Raw genomic sequence first — 22,935 nt, forward strand, 5'->3', positions numbered from 1 at the left:
GTAGGAGCCTGATGCAGGACTCAATCCCAGGACCCGGAATCACACCCTGAGCTGAAGGCAGATGCTCAACCACTGAGCCACCCAGGTGTCCCTCAGACTGGAAGTTGGTCCCCAAATGAGGTGACCTGGGCCAGCTCTTTGCATCCTTGTTCCTTCCACTCTCCACCTTGTTCTTCCCTTCTGGCTACCTCCTTTCTACCCAAGACAAGCCGCTTTTGCCCAAGGCTTCCTTCACTGCTTCTGCTTCTCCCTGGGAACTAAGCATAGTTCCCCCTTCCCTGGATATACTGTAGTGGTTATGAACTTAGAACCAGACCTTTACTAGCTGGGTCAGTTGGGCAAGGTCCTTAATCTCTCTAGGCCTCCATTTCATCCTTATAAATAGGAATAATGATACCAACTTTCTAGTGAGGGTGAAAGAATCTGGATTAGGTACTTGGTGTGGGATCTGGCACAGAGTGCTCAGTAACAGTAGCCATCCTCAGTAGCCCTGTTAACTATTGGCTTTCCATTTCTGGGTAGGGTATCCAGAGCTTCTGTTAGTGGTGATTTATGATGGGTCTTCCCATCCTACTGGCATTCCTCAGTTGCAGCTAGAACATTGACATGATGAAGGGTCAGATCTGGTCGTCAGAGCTACAACCAACAGCTTCTGCTGTATGCTTCCCTCTCAGCTAAATGTTAATTGCTTAGGCACACCCGGTTCCTTGGCTCGGGTGTCCTACTCGTGGGTATATGGCTCAGCTGTTGTCTTAAGCCCCTTCCAGAAAAACAAAAAGGAGAGCTCAGTGGCAATGCACCATCATTTGGACCTGAGTCTTGTCTTGATTTTTTGGCGTGCCCAGCCTACTTACGCATAACAGTATGGAATGTAAGTTCTGCTTAGTGGGAGGCTAGAATCTTGGCAACATCCTTGTAGTCACAGGGTGAACACAAGCCAGCTGCACATTCATGCTTTAAAGTGATGCTGGCAAGGGCTGGCATTTTGCTCCCTTACCTGTTGGAGCAATGGTTTAGGGAGAATGGGAGTGTCACAGCAGTGACAGGCAGGATGTGGCCCAGCCTCAGAGCTTCACAGAGAAGGGCAGCAAAACCCAGAGACAACCATCACCTTGAGCTATTGGCTGGGCCTCACCCTTACTATTTCAGTAATAAGCACATAATTGTGCCTTATGTGGATTTGTTGCATTCACTCATTCCGTACCGAGGGCCTGCTATGTGTGTGCCTGGCACTGTTCGGGACATTTGTGGATTATTTTTGCAGACTGCAGTGTCTTTCATCCTAAAAAAAAAAAAAAAGTCCTGTGAAGCAGCCCTTCTCTACCTTTTATAGAGAAAATTGAAATTCATAGTGGTTTAGTGACTTGCCTGAGGTTGCACAGGTAGTTGACAGAACCAGAATTTTAATTAGAGCCTTTAAGTCTGGCTTTCTATGGTTTTAGTGAAACTTTTAAACAAATGCTATTGCCCAGGCCTCGGCAGTAGTGATGCAAAGGTGAAAGGATCTTTTCAATTTCCACGTTCACTTTTCAGCTTGCTATACCCATGTGCCAAGAATCAGCATCACCAAGGCTCCATTTGTTTTTATTGAGTTTTATTTTTTTAAAGGTTTTATTGACAGCACAAGCAGGGGAAGTGGCAGGGCGATTGAGAGGGAGAGGCAGGGAGTCTGATGCGGGGCTCCATCCCAGGACCCATCCCAAGACCCTGGGATCATGACCTGAGCCAAATGCAGACTCTTAACCAACTGAGCCATTCAGACACCCTTACTGAGATATTGACATTAGTTTCCGGTGTATAGTTTATTCAGTATTTGTATGTGTTGCAAAATTGTCCATCCATGTTTCTTGTGATGAGACTTTTAAGATCTATGCTTTTGGCAGCTTTCTTGATATACAGTATAATATTATTATTAACTATAGTTACCATGCTGTACATTACATGCCAGGACTTATTTTGTTTTTCTTAAGTGGTGATTGGACCTGGTCAGGAGTTTGGGTGCATTCCTTTCCCCTGTGAACTTGAGTCCATTGGGAGAGGGCTTGCTTGACTGATCCACCCAACCTGAGCAGAGAAGGGGGAAGAAACAAGAGATGTTGGGGTCTCCTCCCATAGAGCCTAGAGGTGAGGGCCATGGCCACCACACTTGAGGTAGGTGGTCCATAAGAGTTTGAGCATTTGGGATGGACCCCAGCACAAGGCGGGGACTCGACCATAACATGGCCCCATATGTCCATCTTCCCCAGTTTTACTGGTCTGGCAAATTCCTCCCATGGAGAGGTGTAAGGGAGAGGTCTGCATGAGAAGTGGTCCCCCACAGTATACCTATCCTGTGAGGGCTAAGGAAGGGATGTAGGGCTGGGACGAGAAGGCTGCTCCCCTTTAGAGACCTCTGGTCAATCACAGCTTGACAGATTAGGGGGTATAGCTCAGGAGTAGAGTATTTGACTGCAGAACTTGACAGATTATTCCAGGATGGGTGGGGATGAGACATCCAGCTAGACTCACTTGAGCTACTGAACAGCAAATAAGCAGACTTGTGTTATTGTTTTGACTAACACCCAGTCTTACAGGTGGCCGAAGCAAGGTTTAGGCAGAAACTGAAGGAGCCAGATGCACTTGTCCTGGGATTCCATCCAATGGCCCCTGGGCCATTATGTGGTGATTCCCAAAGGTCCTTGGGGAAACGGGGCTCCACGCAGTCCTGCAGCCCTCTCCAAAGTGAAGGTACCCCTAAAGAATATTTCAATTGACTTCTGGTGTCCACAGAACCAGCAGGAGCATCAGAAGCTCAGGATGAACCTCTCCCTCACTCTCACCAGATACACTGGTTCCTGAGCCTGCCAGGCACCTGGAGGTAGGAACCTGTCTGGTGCATGCCTGGGTCTAGCGGGTCCCAGTGAGAATGACTGTCCTGGGAGTAGGTCAAGGTCATAGACCTCCCAGGCTCAGGGGAGAGAAAGGACAAATTCATTAGCAGCTTGAGTAGACTCCCTTGCCAGAGTCAAAGGAAGGTGCTGTGGAAGAAGTATGGGCTGTGGAATGGGGCAGATCTGGATGTAAGTTCTGGCTCTGCCTCTAATGGGTCTGGTTAGTTTCTCTGCTTGTTTCCTCATCTCGGAAATGGGCATAGGCAGAGGCTATAGGCTTTTGGAAGGGTTATCAAGATTATGCCTATAAAGCTTGTAATGTGGAGCCAGAAATATCCCTTAGTAGAACTGTTGGTTGTTACTGGTTACATAGAAGCCTATGGCATGGGGGCTAACAGAAACTCCAAGGGGGGAGGTAGACCAGAGAGAAGGTTGTGTTATGTGGAGGAGAGGAGAGAATTGGGAGGACCCTGAGAGTGAACCCTGGTTGGCTTCATGAAGTGGGGCCTGAGCCAGGGCGAGGTATGCTCTAGAAACGAACGATAGTTGTCAGCAGGGACACAAGCTACCCTTCTTAGTGTCCTGTGGGCAAAGAGGTTCTCATATACTGCAGACCACAGAGCATACATATCCCAATGCCTGGGAGGCCTGTGAGAGGAGCAAACGGGTGGCAGCGATGGCTAACCTGTATGTGTACACCTCAGGACAGAGTGTAGAGTAAGAGGAGGAAGGTGGGGTGCCATGCAGTGGCTGGACTGAGGACTCCAGGACTGGTGTAGGCTCTGCAAGGGCTACAGTTGCTGGTGGTGGCTTGGGGAATTTTATCCATCCACAAATACCTATTGAGCATGTGCATCGTACCAAGTTCTGTGCCCGTTTAACAGCTATTATTGTTTGCAGGGAACAAGTGCCCCCAGGTAGAAACGATTGCACCAACTTGCTGGGGGAAAGAGGTTTTTAGGTTTCCTTCCCCAGATCAGTGAGCCCATCAGGTCCCGGCCAAGGAAGGAGCTGACACAGGGACATCTGAAACTGCTTTATTACCCTGAGTATAACAAATAGAACACAGTCACAGTATAAAAACAGCAGGAAGTAGGTGCAGGCAACGACACAATGTATGCACTGGGGACACGCGTCTTTCAGGGTCTGCAGCTAGTTACTTGGAAAAAGCCTGTTAGGATTGTAAAAATTTTCTCTTTAATAACAATAATTCCACTAAAATTATACAAAGTACATTCAATACTTAAGGGTAGGGAGGAAGCCAGTTTGGCCCAGAAGCATCATCAGTCGACTCCAACAAAGGAAGCCCAGCTGGGCTGGGGGAAGTTGGGGGTGGAGGTCTGGTTGTAAAAAATAAAAATGTGGATCGGTTAAAAAAAAGGCCACCCACGAGGAAGCAGGGTGAGCGTGCACGTTCCTGGAGAGGGCGGGAGGCCCAGCCGGCATGCTGCTGCTGGACACAGGCTGGTGCTCAGGCGGGCTCCGAGTTGGTAGGGGGCAGGTTTTTATGCTTGAAATACTGCACAACTTGTTGAGGCAGTTCCGCCAGCACAGCTTTGGCCAAGGTCTCTTTTGCTGCCTGCGGGGCCGAGGGTGAGGTAGAGAGGGAAGAGAGGAAGAGTTACTGGAAGAAAGTAGCAAGGGGCACCATGCCCAGACAGCAGTGAGAGAAGGTGTCCCCAAGGGACAAAATCAGGGCTGAGGACCACGACTGTCTATAATTCGTGTCCCTTGTCTCAGCCCGGGGCCTGAAATTCCACTACAAGTAGTGCTTTCCTTTACGTGAAGTTAACTCCTACAATGAGCACTTTGAGAGGCCCGGGAGTCACATTTTAGGATGAACTGGTCTGTGGGAGGCTTTTCAGGGAAAGAGACAGTGGAGAGGAGTGGCACAGCCTACTCACCTGGCAGACATTTTCTGAGCACCTTCTCAGCCTGTATAAATGGGCCAGGACTGTCTGGCTCACTGCTGAATGCTCAGCCACAGGCTAGCTGTGGGGAGGTGCTCAGTGTCCTGGGCATGAATGGCAGTGCTGAGGCCTGGCATCAGTCCTCAGGAAGCTAAGGCTCCAGAGGAAGGAGTTGGACCGTCTCAGGCAAACTCAGAGGGCACCGGGCAGAGTTGTGAGCACCAATGGGTATAAAACTAAGTGAGAAGTTCTTCCTAGGACTGGCTTGTAGGATCAGAGCCACAGAACCCCACGAGGCCCCATGGCCAAGGAAGCCAAGGTCTGGAGAGGTCAGGGACTTGCCCAAGGCCATGCAGTAAGCTTCTGGTTAAATAAGAGTTGGGCCCCTGGGTGACAGTACAGGGGTGGCCTTTAAGACTGCTCCCTCTGGGATCCTGGTGGGCCCAGGTGCCAGGGCTATGACCTGTGGGCACCCCTGGGGTCACCTGCAGATAGGCCCAGAGCCACCTCCAGGGACAAGGTGGGACCACCAGTGTCTGCGGATCCTAAGACGGGCCTTGCTTCCTATCTGTGAAGGAGACTGGTTGAGGTGTGACTATCATGAAAGCCTCTCTCACCATTGGGTCTTTGCTCTCAGCAACACGTCCCAAGTCCCGCCCCCCGCCCCCCCCCCACCCCCGCCCCATCCGCCAGTCTGCCTGGAATGCTTTGCCCTGCATGGATAACTCCAACTTCTGGTTCAGAACCTCCGTTGGAGGGCAGGGCCTCCATGAAACCCTGTCCTGAAGCCCCAGTCTGGATTGAGCACTACTCCCTGGGTTCCATGAGCTTGCTGAAGCCAGTAGGGCCTCATCTGGGGGCAGGCTCTCAGGCAGCACACAGTCAATGGAGCAGTGTGTAGAGGAGCCTCAGGTTAGGCAGACTTTCATCTTTATTAGCTATAGTCACTGGGGTCCCCCAAGCGCCCCCTTCCCAGACCAGGCCCACACTCACATTACGGAACTCTCGGAAGGGCACAAACTGCACAATGTCACGGGCTGCCTCCTCCCCTGTGTGGGAGCGCAGTGTGCGGCTGTCCCCATCTAGGAACTCCATGGCGGCGAAGTCGGCGTTGCCCACGCCCACAATGATGATGGACATGGGCAGCTTGGAAGCCTGCACCACGGCGTGGCGTGTCTCCTCCATGTCACTGATGACGCCATCCGTGATGATGAGGAGGATAAAATATTGCTGCGGAGAGGACACAGCCAGGTGCTCTGAAGCCTCTGGTCCCCCTTCCCCCGCCTCCCCCAAAACACCCTGACCCTTGGGAGGAAGGCCACTCCTCTTCCCAGCTGTAACCAAATCCCAGTCCCCTCCGCCTCAGCACCCCACCCTTACAGGGTAAACCCTGGCCTGTTCACAGCCCAAGCACAAACTGCTCTCTTCCTCCTGCCCTGGCTGTTAGCTCAGACTCTGCAGCTCAGAGTCCTGAACTCCAGGCCCAGCCCTGCCAGGCATTGTGCTGTGGGACTCTGGGCAACTGACTGAAGTTGTCATGTCTCGGCTTCTGCATCTGCAAGGTGAGAGTTGCTGTACCCCTTAGGACATGCCTGCCTCACGGCAGCTCTCTGTGACCTGGTGGTTAAGTGCGTTCCCGGCAGTCAGGCCCACAGCTGGGGAAGGAGGCATGTTCCGGATGACTCGGGGACCAGCCTCCCCTTCTCTGCTCCACCCACACCAAATACCTACAACCTGCTCCTTCCCTGTCAGCACAGCGGGCCTCAGATAGCCTGCCGGTCACCAGGCCAGTGCTTCTGGGACTGTAGGATTCTGCTGCCGGTTTAGTGGACTTGGAGTCACACAGCATCGAGTCACAGTACTAGTTCTGCACAAAGTGTACCCAGGACAGTCTCTGTTCGGTTCTAGTCTGCCTTTAAGGCCTGTCATTTGCTCACCCTCCTTATTCACAGGTGGGAAGCACAGAGCTTCAGGGGACCACAGTCTAGCTAGACTTCAGTACCAGACAGTCTGCTGTGTTTATTTTTACCATTACTCTGTATATATGGCAAGTGGTAACTTTTCACTTACAGTGGGCTCTACAGTTTCTTTATCAAATTACTAAAAATACTGAATAATTAGTCTGGGGATGCACAGCCATAGCAGAAACTGTGAACGGGGGCAGGGTGGGCACATGAGGTTCGGGAAGGCTCAGGGGATGGTCTGGGTGGAGGCCCCCACATTCCAAGCAGGCCGAGGCCTTAGTGTCAACTCAGTTCTGTCAGCACCCTTTGGTTCCCTTTTTGAATGTAGTTTTCCCTATCAGTAAACAGAAAGCCCTACATGGCCCTAATATTGAGGTGTTTGCCTTCTAGTCTGATTTTCTGGGTCTCAAAAGAGGAAAGAGGGCGGGCAGCCCGGTGGCTCAGCGGTTTAGCGCCGCCTTCAGCCCAGGGCCTGATCCTGGAGACTCGGGATCCAGTCCCAGGTCGGGCTCCCTGCATGGAGCCTGCTTCTCCCTCTGCCTGTGTGTCTGCCTCTCTCTCTCTCTCTCTCTCTCTCTCATGAATAAATAAATAAATACATTTTAAATTAAAAAAAAAAAAAAAAGGAAAGAGGGGCCCAAACCAGTCAAGGTCTTGGAGGGCAGAACCAAGCCAGACCTAGGTCAGCACCTGGCCACCTTCTCACCCAGCAAAGCCATTTGCTCCCTAGGGAACATACAGAGGCTATAAGTTCAGCCCCCTAGGATGCCCTGCTCTTCTGTTTGTCCCCACACAGCCATGGAAGGAGCAGGTGAGCTGCTTGGAGGCCCAGACCTGCCATCCTAACCCCTCTGCTCCCAGCAGGAGTGGCAGTGTAGCACCTCCTGCACTGTGTCTTTAAGAGACCAAGCCCTCTGTGCTGGGGATACCTGTTGCTATGGAGATGGCAGCCTGGATCCCTGCAGTGGAGGGCAGCGGCTGTCAGCCCCCCTTCCTATGGTTGGGGGGCCTTATAGGCCTATTTATACCCTTGGCCCCCCCACAGCCCACCATCATTCTACCATCCCTTCCAAAAGCGGCTCTCTAACTGCACTTCCATCCCGCCAGAAAGTCCAGGGCAGGATTTCCAGGGCACCTAAGCTGGCAGGAGGGAAGGCGCTGAAGGTCCTGGCAAGGAGGAGGGAAAGAATGCCTGGTGTAGTCAACAGGTTCCCACTTGGTGTGGGATGGTCTCCCACCCCCGCCCCTCCCGATGCAGCCCTCCTAGTTCTCCCGTGAGTCAGCCACACATCGAGGGGATTGGAGCCTCAGGCCTGGGTCCCCCCAGGCCTTGGAGCCTTCTTCCCAGGGAGGTGGGCATACACAGGTCTGGGTTCCTGCAGGACCTCAGGCACCAGCCGACAGGGTGAGAAAGTGTCTCACTACACACTACAATGCATAGACCCTCCTGCTATCCTCACGCTGTGATTCCTGTTTTAGAAATGAGGAAATGGGCTGAGAGGGGATTCAGTGACTTGCTGGGAACCGATACAGTCTAAGATTCAAACAAAAGCTTGGCTGTCTCCAAAGCTGGGGCTCTTTCCACAGTGTCCTCCCTCTGTTACCCCCCTCTTGTGGCCTGGCCTCTCTAATAATGCACCCTGGTATGCAGGAGCTTTCCAAGCCCTCTTGCCTCATTGTCATCCCGAATGTCTCAGAAGCCCAGAAAGAGCCAGAGCCACAGCACTGGACATTAACCCTCACTCCTGTGCAGTCAGCTACAATACGCGCGACCATGTGCCCGAACTCAGCTTCTGCCCAGCTGGGCTAGCCTTGGCAATGGACATGTAGCTAACAAGTCCTGCACTTCTCGCCCACCCCAGACAGAGCCAAGGTTGTCCAGAAGCCTCTATATTCCACTGCAGCCCCCCCACCCCAAGACAGAAATGGGAGGGGGCTATGGACGAGGAGAACGAAGGGCAGAATTGGGCAGGGGGAGGTGGGAAAGGCTCTGTTGTCCCCACAGACAACCCTGGTCTCCCCTGCCCTCAAACTTTCACAGTGCTCCACACCCTTCTTGGTTCCCCTCCTCCTGCCTGGCATACCCTTCCAGCCACAGCTCCAAGACCCATCTGAGCATCTACATCTCTGTCTCAAGCAGGTGGAAGGCCCTTTCCAGCCTCAAGCTCCGCCTCCCCTGCCAGCATTAACCCCTGGGGAGGTCTCCTCTGGATACTCCTCTACCTCCCCACACCCTGAGTGCTCCTCAAGGCAGCCCCTTGCACTCTCTTCTGCATCTCTCAGGTCTGGCACCCTGTCCCTGCTCCAGAAACACAGCCAGTCACCATCAGGTCCAACCGAAAATTGAAGCACCCAACCCAGCTCAAGGATGGAGTATCTTTTGTCTCTACCCAGAGGTTCTTCAGGCTTCTGGGATGGCAAATAGCTACTTCCCCTAAAGCATTTAGCATGTGATCAGATTTATAAGAAATCAACCACAACAGTCCAAGCAGTCTGGGGAAGCTGCTCCCTGGCTTATTTCTGGAAGTTGGCTGTCAAAGACCCTTGGGGTGGGAAGAAATTCCCAAGGTCTTTTGTCCCAGCTCCCCCTCCACTCGGCACCAGACACCTAGGTAGCCAACTAGGAATGGGCCATGGACAGCGAGACCCAGGGCTTATAGGGCAGAGGGAAGGATGGGGGTCCCCTAGCTCCTTCTCAACCTCCTAATAACCTCAGTGGCTCCCCATGGCCCTCAAGAGAAAATCCAGGTTACTCACTGCCTTCCAAGGCCCTGTGGTAGCTGGCCCTCCCCTACCGCACTCATCCCTCTAACATCACCACTTCTTATGTCTTAACACCATGCCTCCTGGTGTTTGCATATGCTGTTCTCTCTTCCTGGAGCACTCCACAGACAGAGAGACAGACACGCACACGTGTGCACACACACTTTTTACGTAGCTAACTCTTAAGCATCCTCCACGTCCCAGCCTAGAACACCACTTTCCAAGAAGCCTTCCCTGAGCCCTCTGTATTAGGAGCCACCATTAGGATACTGGACCTCTGTCCCCACGGGTTCAATTGCCTTGAGTCACAGCTGCTGTTTCCAGGCCAGGCTCCCCCCTAGACTGCAGACCCTGGGAGGGCAGGGGCCGTGCAGCATGGTCTTCCCAGCGCAGCACAGAAATATGCTCCGGAAAGATGGGTTGTGTGCATGAATGGGAGAGTGCAGGCCTGCCTAGAGCGATGCCTCCCGCCACCTGCTCTCCAGTTCCTGTTCGTGGGCGTGCATGTGTGTGCAGATGTCTGGGGGTAGGAAAGGTGAAGCCACACCAAGTGCTGCTCCCCGCCACCCCACATGGCTGTCTAAAAGCAGCACTTAATCCACAAATTATTTCTCTTTGCCTTGGGTCTCAGTGTGCCCAGTGTCATCCAGAGGCGGCCCTAGAAGATTCAGCTACCCACACTTACCGAGTGCTCCCTGTGTGCCAGGCACCGTACTGAGCAATTCCCGTGCCAAGCTGGTGGAATCCTGTTTCTAGAAGGCAGCTACTGGTCCAGCACCTCTACGGTGCGGGTGAGGAAACAGGTTCAGAGAGCTTCAGCAACCTACCCTGGGTCACATAGCCAGGCAGTGGAGGAGCTGGGGTCTCAACAGGGTTGATGGGCCTCGAGCTAGAGGGTGAACCATCAGGCAATGCCACTTTTGGTGCATGATGAGATGTGGGGTAGAGTAAGCCAGAGGCGGAGGGATCTGTCCGTTTAGACATCAGGGCGAGGGGCTGAGAGACTCCGTCCCCACTCCTTCTGGTAGGTGGCCCAAGTCACACGCAGGGGGAGAAGGGGTGCCCCAAGAGGGCTGCCTTCCCAGGTTGGAAGGCCCAGGTCTGGACAAAAGTAGCTGGGGCACTGAAAGCACCAAATCCTTGCTTCAAGATCACCGGGGAGCCAACTACAAGTGGCTGGGCCACTGAGAGGATCAGGACTGGGCAGAGAAAGGCCAAGTTCCCCGCTCTGGGGAGTCCTCAGCAGTCTCTCCCCAGAACACAAAGCTACCCTCCTGGCCTTGCCCTGGGCCCAGCCCCCTGCACACCTAGTGGGCACAGGCACCTTCCTCCCCGCACCACAGCTCCTGCCCTGTCCTACCCTGGCTCTGCCTGGCAAAGACACTGGCTTCATTCCTGCTACCACACCGTGTTTCTTCCTTTTAAACAAGAACGCAGGCCTTTTTTTCCCATCCCTTTCAAAGCTGGCTCAGGCGGAAAATAGGCTGGGCGGGATAATGGCCTGGCTAACTGACCACAGGCATCCTGATGGTGCAAGCCCGGGGCCTGCCTCTCAACTGACCCCCAAGCAGTTCTCACCCTGCACCCGCTCCCCAGGAATTAAAGAGTAGCCCCTCCTGGGCCTTTCCCTGGTTGCTGTCCCATTCAGGTTGCCCCAGATCCTCACAGCACCCTGAGTGAGGGGGCTTCCCTTCTCCCATTTCATAAAGGAAATAGGTCCAGGGCAGAAGGGGGGCTTGTTTCACGCCCTCAGTCCCAGTGGCCGGGCAGGGCTGGCACTAGAGCAGATCCTGCCCCTAGAGGCAGAGGAGCCTGGGACCACCTGTTCTCCCCCACGCAGACCTCCTTCCTGCCCTCCCTGGCCTCTGCAGGCCACTCTGCCGTCCTTCCTCATCCTCTCTAGTTCTCTCTCGGTGCAGCGTTACCCGATCTTGTCTAACCTGAACACTATCTCCTCAAAGTAGGTCTTATGAGTATTCTAATCATATAAACAAGGGAATGGGGGCTCAGTGAGGTTACATGATTTACCCAAGTCACAGTGAGGAAGGGGTGGGGACAGGATTCAAACCCTGGCAGCCTGAGAGCCTCTTTCTGCCTCCCAAACAACTAGACCATGTCCTGCTGTCCTGCCACCCCCACCCTGTCCCAGGCCAGCCCTGGTGTCCTCTTTTCTTCTCTTAACCTCTACCTCCTCTGTGTTTGCCACCATTCCCGGAAGCCAACCTCTCTGCCTCCCTAGTAACGAGGTCAGTGTCTCACTCCTCTGGTGGTCCCAGTGGGACCAGGTCCCTTTCCCTGTGGGGGAGGCCCTGGCTGAGTCACCTCCTTCTGCCTCCTGAGCCTTGCACAGCACACAGTCCACGGCAGGGCCGACAGATTTATCTATCTCCAGGCATGCTGAGCATCTGTCACAGGCCAGATGATGGCAAACACGGGACAGTGGCCCGGTCAGTGGGGCTGAGAGTCATAGGGAGACACACAATGGATGGCTGCTGCCATCCTCAGAGTCCAGATGAGAATAAACAGAAAGGGGTGGGCTGGTGGCATCTGAGGGGACACCGAGGAATGGGTGGAACCAGCCAGGCAGAGTCACCTGGGCAAAGGCTCTGTGAGGGGAACAAGCTTATGTGTTTGAGAGGCAGGAACAAGGTTGGTGGTAGGATCATAAGGGGAGGAAGGTGGGGAAGGTGGGTAGGAGGGGAGGGAGGGAGGGAGGGCCTAGAGAATGGCAGGCTCAAGCATGTGCCCTTAAAAGGACCCCAGGGGGGAGAGGGGCTTATAGGGACCACAGTGTGAGAGTGTATCCAGTGACAGAAGCCAGTGCCCTTGGCAATGAGAGGGACAAGTCGAGATGACCTTTTGGAGGTAGAACGAAAGGGACAGTCTAGAAGGGACTTTAGCACATGCAATGGCTCTTCATTTCCCAGAGGGAAGCCCAGAGAGGGGAGAGGCTTATGAAGGCCTCCTGGGGGAAGGGCCAGGCAGGAGGCAGATCTAGGTCTCCCTGGTGGCAGCCCAGGTTCTGCAAATCCAGTTACTCCAGCCTTGGCTTGACGCTGACAAGTGGGACTGGGGACATGGCCTGGGAAGGGCTGCTCATGGCACCATTCTTAGGGCAGGGGGAGACAACCTCCCAACTCATGTGCACAGTCAAGTGGGGGAAGCGGACAAGGTGACCCCTGGGGACCCCAACCTTGGCATTAGGCCTGGAGCTAGAGGGCAGAGAGAGGACCCTGGTCCAGATGCCACACAGTAGCCAGGGCCTCCTGCCGGGCACTGGGCCAGGGCTAGACAGTGGCCCAGAGGGTCAGCTCTAGGGCTACAGGGACCACCGTCCTTTGGTTTCCATGTACCCTGGGAATAAGGAATACCCTTGCCCAGGGGGGTGCGTCCCAGTGATCACAGCACAATTTCCTATTACGCATGAACGGAGTCACTGTCTTTCTCACGTCTGTGCTCCAGAGAGCCAGGACCCATCAAGTTGAGCTTGGTCCAATCCCCTTACCATATCTGTGGGTAAACTGAGGCAGGGAAGGCAGAATTACCCAGCTCACCAGCCCCAAGGGGGTGGGTGGAGTAGGGACGGACTCAGTCTGGCCCCAAGGAGGGCCCAGCCGTCTCCTGCACATTCACACTGGTGGGGGCCTACTCACCGTGGCCGTCTGCTGTTGTGTGGCCTGGGCCGCAAACCGGGCCACGTGGTTGACGATGGGAGAGAAGTTGGTGGGCCCATAGAAGCGGATGTGGGGCAGACAAGCCGAGTACGCCTGGGCGATGCCGTCCACACCTGCCTCGGGGACAGGACTACATCAGCCTGGTGCCCGCTGACCCTTTACCCACCCTCATCCCATCTGCAGACCTATACCTCTATTCCCGCTGACCCCCAATACTACTACAGTGGCCAGTGTGGGTCCTATGAGACCGGAAGCTCCCAGAGGGCAGGGCCAAGATGGCATAAAGCAAAGGGCCCTGAATATGGAGCCACGCAGACCTGAGTTCGAATTCCACCTTTGTTACTTTTCAGCTGTGGGACCTGAGGCAAGCTGTTTAATCTTTCTGAGCCTGTTTCCTTGTCAGTAGGACTGATCATCTTCACTCTTGGGCGGTTGGCAGGAGAGGGCCCAACGGGGACTCAAGTCCAGAGAAGGGACTTGGCAGCCAGGCATCTTGAGGCCCATTCTGGACATGCTATGGCTTTTGCTGAGGGTTCCTCAGTGGGGGAACAGAGATGCTTGCACAGCCCCTGCACACAGTAGGTGCTCTGTAAATGGCCATCATTATGAGCCTAAGAATATCCCACAGCCCTGTGGTCCTATCCAGGAGGCCTCTGGCTGGAGAGGAGGTTGGTTACCCTGATTTCGGACACAGTGTCTAGAGACCTGCTCCAAACTAGAGAGCCCAGGAGTAGTACAGGGCTGTTTCTAGCCAACAGATGACCATGGTTTCTGAGTCACAGCATCATTCCCAAGTCAGTGACTTGATGCATTTCCCTTCTTTTTTTTTTTTTTTTTTTTTAAGTTTTTTTATTTATTTATGATAGTCACAGAGAGAGAGAGGCAGAGGGAGAAGCAGGCTCCATGCACTGGGAGCCCGATGTGGGATTCGATCCCGGGTCTCCAGGATCGCGCCCTGGGCCAAAGGCAGGCGCCAAACCGCTGCGCCACCCAGGGATCCCCATTTCCCTTCTAAGTACAAACCAGACCCAGCTTTGGGAATCCCCAGGGAAGGCAGATGCTATATCCAAGCCAAATCCTAGGCTGGGGTCTCACGATGGCAGGGTCCACCCTCTTCCATATCCATCTGGAGCCTCCTTCCTCCTCCAATACTTTCTTAACTGATTCAGGGGGCTCAGAAATCCTCTGAGGCCGAAGGGGCAGGAGTAAGCATAGGTACCGCACTCACTGCCTGCCCCTTTCTCCCCCAACCCTCACACTGGCAACCCTCAGTCCTTGGGTGCCAAGACTCCTTGTGGAAGACAAGAGGAGCAGGGTGGGGCAGGGCTGGGCCCTCCCGGCAAGGACAGGTGGGGGGTGAGAGACAAGTATATAATTTGCTGCCCTTACCTCCTCCTGTTCTACACAGGGCTTCCTGTCCACACTTCCCTTAATTCTCACCTAGCCAACCCAGTGAGATGAGCTAAGCAGGTATCACACTCCCTGGGTTAGGTGACAAGGCAAAGGCCCAGAGAGGTGCAGTGATCCCTCCAAGGTCACACAGCCAGGAAAGGGCAGCAGCTGGTGCTGAATCCAGGCTCACCTGACTCCAACCTCCAGCTCTTCCCTACCTGTCATGAGCAAGCATAAGGGGGAGGGGATGGTGGGAGACAAAACCTTTACTCTGCCCCTCCCTCCACCCAGGGCAGATACAGTTAGGCTTGGCACTCACCTGAGCAGAAGGGATTTGTGGGGTTGAAGTTGATGGCAAACTCATGGGAGACCTGAAATGTAGAGAAAATGCTGGGCTGGTAGCCTTCTGGCCCCAAAGCTGGGCCCAGGCCCCATCCCAGGCCAAGGCTATTGATCGCCCCCCCCGCCCCCCAACACACACACCTGCTTTGCTTTCACCTCCACTGCTGGGGCGGAGCCACCTGCCTGACGCCTGCAGATATGCCTGCCTGACTACTCTCACTTTGTAATAGGTGCACATCGCCCCAATCTCTTCTGGGGCATGATGGCTGCCTTGCCTCCTTGCCCCACTAAGAGAGTCCAGGAGTGGGACAGAGAGAGCTCTGGGGGGAGTCCAAGTGGACTGCCCTTTTGTCACATGCTATCACTGAGGTTCCACTTTTTTGGGCCCCAAGTGCTTTCCCTAACTTCATAGTTAGCACGAGTGCCAGCAGAGGAGCCCATGTTATGCCAGTGAGCCAAACTGGGGGTTAGCGGACAACCTGCTCGGCTGGACTGGGTGGGGATCAGGAACCATCATGGGGCCAGAGGGCAGGGTGGAGGGGAGGGCAGAGAGGGCTAGTGCTGGTCCCCTGGGGACTCATTCTGTTTCTCTGCCTCCAGACCTAGATCCCAGCCCTGTGGATCATCCAGCGCCCTCCCGGACCCAGGAGCACAGAGGAATAATAACCAGACACGGTTCAGGGCTGCAGCAGGAGTGTGGTGGCTGCAGAACCTGCGGCCTTAGGGGGTCAGAGCTCAGATGGGGGTGTCCCCACTCTCCCTCCCACTGCGGTCTCAGCCAAAATCCCCACTGAGCCCCTTTCCCTCCTGCATGCCACACACCACATTCAGAGCTTTGCAGGCATCACCTCACTCCTGGCAATGACTCAGTGGGGAAAGGCCTCTTACTACCCCATTTCCCGATGATGAAATGGAGACACAGAATGGTCTAGAATGTTCCTAGCGTCTTCCATTTACCCAAGGACAAAGTTGGGACCAGAACTGAGGTCAGGCTGCCTCCTGAGCCCCCTTCCCTGAACCCACTAACCTCAGAAGGTGTTCCTCTCCATAGGAGTGCTGACAATGACTCCCATTGTGTTTGTGTCTGCACAATGACCTCCCTGGGGGCTATGTGTTCTAGGCCCCATGGAGGTTAATCTATGCCCATGTGGGAATGCAGGTGGGCCTGTTCTGAGGCCCTACTTCAGCTAACCAGTAGAGATGGTGAGCACACAGAGGGTGCCGCCCTAGAGAACTACCCTGTGAGCTCACCACCATGCCCCCTGCGTGGTGTTGTGGCTGGCCATCCTGCCTGGATGGGGAATGGCTGTATGCTGCCTGGAGAGCCCACCACAGTAAGTTACCCTGAAGTGAACTGTGTAAACGGTATGGAGTGGCTTGCTCCATGGGTTTTTTGGTCTGAAAGCACCTTCTCAGGCTGGAGGATATTTACTGACCCTCCTCCATCTTCTAACACTCTCCCACAGGTTTTAAATTAGGAAGACAAAGAGATCTAGGGACATATCTGCCAGGCGAGAGCTTTTGTCTGAGCACAGACACTCCCAGACAGACTCTTTAGCTCTGAGACACGACAACGTGAGTGCTGGAAGGCCCCAGCAAGTCTAATGTGCCCATTCAACAAGTAAACAAACTGAGGCCCCGAGAGGGGAAACTGGGTGCCAACACCATACAGAAGAACAGGCCTAAGACCTGAGTCCCTCATGTCTTGAGAGGGAGTTGGAGTCCTGGCCTTGCTGAGCCCTCCTGGGCCAAGAGGGGTGAGACTCAGCTTAGGCAGTTCACCCCAGCAAGGCCCTATGTGGGGGGCAGGTGGCCTAAGAAGAGCCTTCCCTGTTCAGGGGAGAGAACAGCTTTTCTGTTCTTTGCTCCCTCTGCCCTAAGGGCTGGCATAGAGCCAGTCCTCTGCTGTCCCTCTGGGGTCCTCTCCCTGCCTGGGGCTCTCTTCACCCTGTCCCAAGTCTAGGCTCCAGCTGGGGGGCTGGAGGTCCTCATTGCCATGGCAACACCATGAGCCTCTATAGAGATTAAGGGGGGTGCTTATACAGAGGGGTTGAGAGAGCAAAATGGTTGCCAAGGAAACAGGCCTCCCTGGGCCAATGACTTCCTGCAAAAATCAGATTTTAGGAGATTTTAAAGACCAAGGGGGAAAACCCCTTCCTGATAAGAATGGAGGAATATTCTGCTTTCTGGGTCACCAACCTCTTCATTCCTCACTCCCTCCCCGCACTTCCTTTGTGGGAGGACCTGGTGGTCCAAGTGGATGGGGCTATAAAGGTCACCCATCCAGCCCAGAGGTCCTCTCAGGTCACCTACTCCAGCAGCTCCACTTCACAGGTGGAAAGAGGCTCAGATGAGGTCAGGGAATGCCCAGGTGACATGAGTGAGCCACAGCAGAGAGCCAGGACCAGATCTGGGAGACAAGTGCATGCCTCTCTAGCAGCCCAGCCCCCTCCCACACTCACCACCCTAGTTGGCCTAGGAAATGCCAGTTAATAGGACAAGTTTCCTGGAGGCCGTAAGCCAGATTAGGGGCCCCTGGGGACCTGCTGGCCATAGTCTTTGCCCTGGGACTCCCTGCTGCCTTCTGATAATCAGTGCTGTGTCCACCTAGCCTGACCCCTGGGCAGTGGGTTACTAAGACACTACTCCCTGGGGCCCTGGTGGGGGCAGAGCATGAGAGAGAGAGCTGCAGGGATCCCAGAGGGACTGTCCTCTCCAAGTCTCAGTTACCCCATCTGTACAGTGGGGAGTCTATGCTCTCTCCCACCCCAGACCTTTGCATGGGCCCTTCCTCCTTCCTCATCTGATGAACTCTGGCTCATTATAAATGAACAAGGCTTCATGCCATCTCAGGGAAAAGCTTTCTAAGTCCCTCAGCCACTGTCCAGGGCAGGGGTCTTCTTTGGGTACACCCAGCCCAGCACTAGGGTGGAATGAAGGTCCCAAGGGCAAGCAGCTGAGTCGTATGTTCCTTCCAGTTTCTCATCCTCAGAACCAGCATTTCTGTCTCCTCAGGCTGCTAAGCCCCAAATTCACTCTGTCAGCAAACAAGTAGTGCACATCTAGTGTGTGCCAGGAGCTGGGGCCCTCCTGGACTGTTAAGCTCTGGAGGGAGGCAACAAACCAGCAAACCCACACATACAGAGGTGACCATAAGTTCTGTGAGGACAGTGCCTGGGACGGGAGGTGGGGCCCCATATGAGCTCCCTCAGGGAAGGCCTCCCAGAGGGAATGACCTCTTGACCTCTATAGTGGGGAAAAAAGTGAAAAGGAGCAACAGGCCAGGGGAAGGCCATGTGCAAAGGCCCTGAGGCGGGAATGAATGAAAGAAGGTTCAAGTGGCAGGAGCAAGGCAAGTCAGAATGGAAGGGAGATAAGGGGCTGGGAGGCGCCAGGCCTGACAGGGGAGGTGGGATGTACCATCTGCCCTCGCACAGCCTGGCTCTGGCATCCCTCCTGTCACTACCGGGCACTCCAGCCTGGCAAGCCCAAGCCTCCCCAGAGTTGCCCTGTGACATTTCCAAGGAGGCTTTTGAGTGAGAAAACATCTCATTCAGCCAGGGTTCTTTCAAGCTGGCCAGTGTCCTAGCAACGGGCTCAAGCTGGGCCTGGCTGCGCCAGCCTGCCCCACCCCCTGCAGCATCACTGTCTGCCCGGAGGCCCAGCTTTGGTCCTGCAGGATCCTGCCCCCACCCCTCGATGGCTAGCAGGCCACAGAGCCTCTCCCTAAAATTTGAGGTGAAGATCGTACCCCCCCCACACCACCACCCAGAGAGGATGGGAGGAAAATGCTCACTCTGGCAACAGCACGTGGCACAGCAGGACAGACAAGAAGGGGCACAAGCTGAGCCCTCTGTGCCCACAACATCCCCAGGCTTCTCACTGGAGAGGAAGCAGATTCGGAGAATAAACTTAAGAGTCCATTTGCCCAGCTGGAATCCAGGGCTCCCTGATGTAAACACGGCCTTGGGCAAATCACCTGAGCCTCTGTTTTTTCACCCATAAAATGGACCTCATTCCTTCTCATCATCTCTCCATCCTGCCCATCGGCACCCAGCCAGTCCCTCACTCAGCAGCCAGAGTGGGCCTTCAAAATGCCAAATGGCTGATAACACCCCATGTGGACCCTGCCGTGGCTGCCCATTGCTGTTTAACATGCATCTGAGGCCTTGTATGGCTGGCTTCCTGGCTAGCTCTGTCTGTCTCCATCATTTCTAGAGAGGCCACATGCCCACCTTTTCTGTTGCTCCACCTTGCTCTGTCCCTCCTCCTCCCAGGCTTTGCACAGGTTCTCTGCTCTGAACACCCTCTCTGCCCCATTACCACCTCCAGTCACTCAGCAAACTCCTCCTTTCCCTTCCTATCTTGACTTAGACCTTGCCTCCTCCAGGAAGTCTTCCTTGCTACCGCCAGGCCAGACTGGGGCCCTCCTCTGGGTTCCTCCCAGGCCCATGCTGCCCCATATCAGCAATGATGACCCTGCCCATCTTTGGGGTTGCCAGACAGAATACAGGATGTCCCATTACATCTGAAGTCCAGGGAAACAACAGATAACATTTTAGTATACATATGTCCCAGTATAATATTTAGGACATTCTCCAGAAATGTGTTTATCTGCAATTCAGGCTTCCCTGGGTGTCCTGGATTTTTGTTTGCCAAATCTGGCATCCTACTTGTCCTCCCCACCTGACTTGAGTACCAGGGGACAGAGACCATAACAGTCCCGCTCATTTTTCTGGCCCCAGTGCCTACGTGAGGTTCAGGCTGAGAAATGAGTGTGGGTTTGGGGTAAATGCAGAGAAGGCAGGGAGGCTGGGCCCCAAGTCTCTTCCAAAGTAGACCCACAAGAGGCCATATAAGACACAAATCCCATCTTGACCAAAAGGAAAGAATCCAACTCCACTCACCTTCCAGTCTGGGGGTAACTGGGCCCCAAAGCCCAGAGCTGGAAACATCTTATCACTAATCAGAGAAAGGAGAAGAAAACCACCATGAGAGGGACAGAGACCTCACCGGTCCATCCTCACCCCTCCCAGCCCCCACCCAGGGCTGGGCCCACCCTGCCTCACACACCTCCAAGAACAGAAGGAAAAAGCTCAGCACCTCTAGAAAGAGCTCTGTGTGAATGAGGTACTGAGCTCACACCACCTCTGAGCACCTGGCGAGTGAGGCTTGACCCCCATCTACATCTGTGGCAGACATGGCTAATCAATCATAGCACTTCTAACCAGTGGGCCTGGGTGCATCTTCTAGATCCTTCCCAAACTGGGACCTTGGGCATTCGCTAAACCACAGTCGTTATGGAAAGGTACTATCTGTCTCTCAACCTTCCTTTTATGGCTGGGAAAAACTCTCCTGAGAACCCTGGCATATCTTCAAGACCCTTCATCACCCAGCTCTAGAGCCTACTACTCTCATCTGCTTCCACCGGGCCTCCCTCAAGCCCCACTCCCCCAGCCCTGGCCACGGACCACTAGCTGTGCCCCAAACACACAGGGCACCCTCCTGCTGCAATTTCAATCATGTTGTGCCTCCCCTTGAACTTCCTGTCCCCAGCAGTGGCAAACTCCTACACATCCTCTAAAGCCCAATTCAAACGGCTCCTTCTCTCTGTGGATTTCCCTGAGACCTGAGAATCCTTATCTTTGGTGCTCTTGTAGCTCCTGCGTTACAGGTAAACTGGCCTCTCAGAACTCCAGTGACTTTTCCCAGTCTTCCTCCTCGAGGGTGAACTCCCTAAGGATGGGGATCGTGTCTCACCTGTTCATTCACTGGAGGTGTATATATATTGAGAAATCCCCTGGCTGTTGTGTGGAAGACACACTGCCAGCTGCTAGGACAGACGCAGAGAGACCAGTGAGGAGCTACTGAAGTGATCTGGACAGGAGGGGATGGTGGTTTACAGGCTGGTAACAGTGGCGGTGGGAGAAAGGGCCAGACTCAAGACCGTTTTTGAAAGGATTTGCTGAAAGAACAGGGGAAATGAGGGAAGGATAAAGTGCAGGGTTTTGGGTGAGAGGTGGTGCCTCTCACTGAGATGGGGAAGGGTATCGGAGGAGTCGGACTGGGGCAGGTGCCCAGCACTCACTAGGGTCTTCTTCCTTGCTAAGTCTGAATGTCCACGAGAAGGCTCAGTAAAGGGACTGAGTGGGAAGCTGGATACAGAGGACTCCAGAGCGGCAACAGCAGGCTCCTCCACCCACCTGTGCAGATGGGGACTTTCACCTCCCTTGCTCTATGTGCCATACTTTTCTTAATGTGGCTGGAGATCACAGCCACCCATTTAGCCCTGGAAGTCAGACCCTGGTCTCAGGCAGCCTCTCCTAGGGAGGCCAAGTGTACACAGGATTCCGGACCCTGATGCTGCTCCTGCCAAGTCTCTGGCACCTGTACCTTCGTACCCCTGTTTCCTGTGTCTTGGCCTCCTGGCCATTCCACCCTTTGGCCTGGAGGTCCCAACGAACACCACCTGTGGCTATAACACCATAACCTTCAAGTGACTTCTGATCCTTCAAGGCCACACCCCCTACACAGCCTTCCTTCACTGACTTTCCACTGCCCCCGCCTTAACCCAAAGATCTCCAGGAAGCATGGTCATGGGAAGAGGGCCCACACCTGCTGGCTGCTCCTTCCAAAATCCCAGCAGGAGTGAGACTATTAGGTCACTAGGTGTTGGGCCCAGGAATCAGAATGGCTGGGTACTAGGCCCCTGATCTGTGTGACTTTGGATACATTCTCTACCTCCATCCCACACCTACATTTTTCCAGCTCTAAAAGGGAAAGCTGCAACAAAGGTAAACAAGTTTCATTTTCTATCTTGATTCCTTTTCTTACTGGCTACTTGGTGTATCGTGGAGAAGGATTCCAGTGTGGATCCAGGGTTCGGTAGGGAAGAGGTCAGCAGTTGACTAGCAATGCCTGCCACAGGTGTTGGAATGGGCAATAAGGTATGTATACCATGTGTTGGCCATTCCCAGTTTGAGAATCTTTGGGACCCTTCTTTCAACTCTGACAAGGTGAGCTTCCCAGTTGGATGGAGCTGGAACTGACCTCTCGAGTCCCTCCCCAAGCTTACCTGTCATAGTCCTGAATGATCTGCCCGACAGCCCAGATGGCCGACAGATATTCGTTGGTGCCCATAGGGTTGATATAGTGCAAAGAGGAAGGGTCGAGGGGATTCCCATTGGAGGCTGTGAAGTCTATCCCAACCTGTAGAGTGGGGGGAAAAAAGGCCACCCAGTTGGCCAGAGACTCCAGCTCCCGATCTCCTCCTCAGGGAACAAAGAGACTGATGGGACATGGGAAGCCACTCATCTCCCCATGTCAACCCACGCTTCCATAAGATGTTCTGAAACCTGGAAACTGATTGTGTCACTCCTTTGCCTCTAATGCCATCTGTGGCTCCCTACTGCCTGAGCATAAAATCTATTGCCCAGATGTGATACAAAGTCACCTTGCAGTCCCAAATTTCTTTGTCCCCCTTGTTGTCAAACCTACACACTCATCTGTCTCAATTTCTAGGTCTTTTTTTTTTTTTTTAAGATTTTATTTATTTATTCATGAGAGACACAGAGAGAGAGAGAGGCAGAGACACAGACAGAGGAGAAGCAGGCTCTATGCAGGAAGCCTGATGTGGGACTCAATCCTGGGCTGGAGGCAGGTGCCAAACTGCTGAGCCACCCAGGGATCCCCAATTTCTAGGTCTTTGTCATGAGGTTGCCTCTACCTAAAGAGCCAGGCAATCTTTTCTCCCTAATTCTCCTCTATCATTCAGGCCCAATTCAGATGTCACTGCTCCAATGAATCCTTTCCAGACACCTTACCCCACCCCAAGCCACTTCCCTATTATCCCTCAGATCCCCAAAAGGCCCTGGGATCTGGGGCTGCCTGGTAGGCCATGCCTATCTGCCCAGAGTGGGTGCTCACTGTAGGCAAGACACAGGCCCCCGGAGCCAGGTCTAGGGTGATGCACAGAGCACCAGAGAAGGTGCTCCACAGGGGAGATCCTGCTGTCTCTCAG

At 54.1% G+C, this 22,935-nt stretch overlaps 1 protein-coding gene across 1 annotated transcript in view; it reads right to left on the minus strand.

Moving 5' to 3' along the window:
• Positions 1 to 3,891: 3,891 nt before the first annotated feature.
• CPNE2 (copine 2) overlaps positions 3,892 to 22,935 on the minus strand; it is a 45,823-nt gene continuing 26,779 nt past the window's right edge. The window contains exons 11-16 of the mRNA XM_038530985.1: positions 21,991 to 22,124; positions 19,823 to 19,877; positions 14,893 to 14,944; positions 13,161 to 13,294; positions 5,774 to 6,010; positions 3,892 to 4,449 (exon numbers count right to left, since the gene is read on the minus strand). Coding sequence (XP_038386913.1) covers positions 4,342 to 4,449; positions 5,774 to 6,010; positions 13,161 to 13,294; positions 14,893 to 14,944; positions 19,823 to 19,877; positions 21,991 to 22,124 — 720 coding nt within the window. The 3' untranslated portion in view covers positions 3,892 to 4,341. The remainder of the gene's footprint in view (positions 4,450 to 5,773; positions 6,011 to 13,160; positions 13,295 to 14,892; positions 14,945 to 19,822; positions 19,878 to 21,990; positions 22,125 to 22,935) is intronic.

Source organism: Canis lupus, chromosome 2 (genome assembly GCF_011100685.1).
Source record: "Canis lupus familiaris isolate Mischka breed German Shepherd chromosome 2, alternate assembly UU_Cfam_GSD_1.0, whole genome shotgun sequence".
Lineage (NCBI taxonomy): Eukaryota > Metazoa > Chordata > Mammalia > Carnivora > Canidae > Canis > Canis lupus.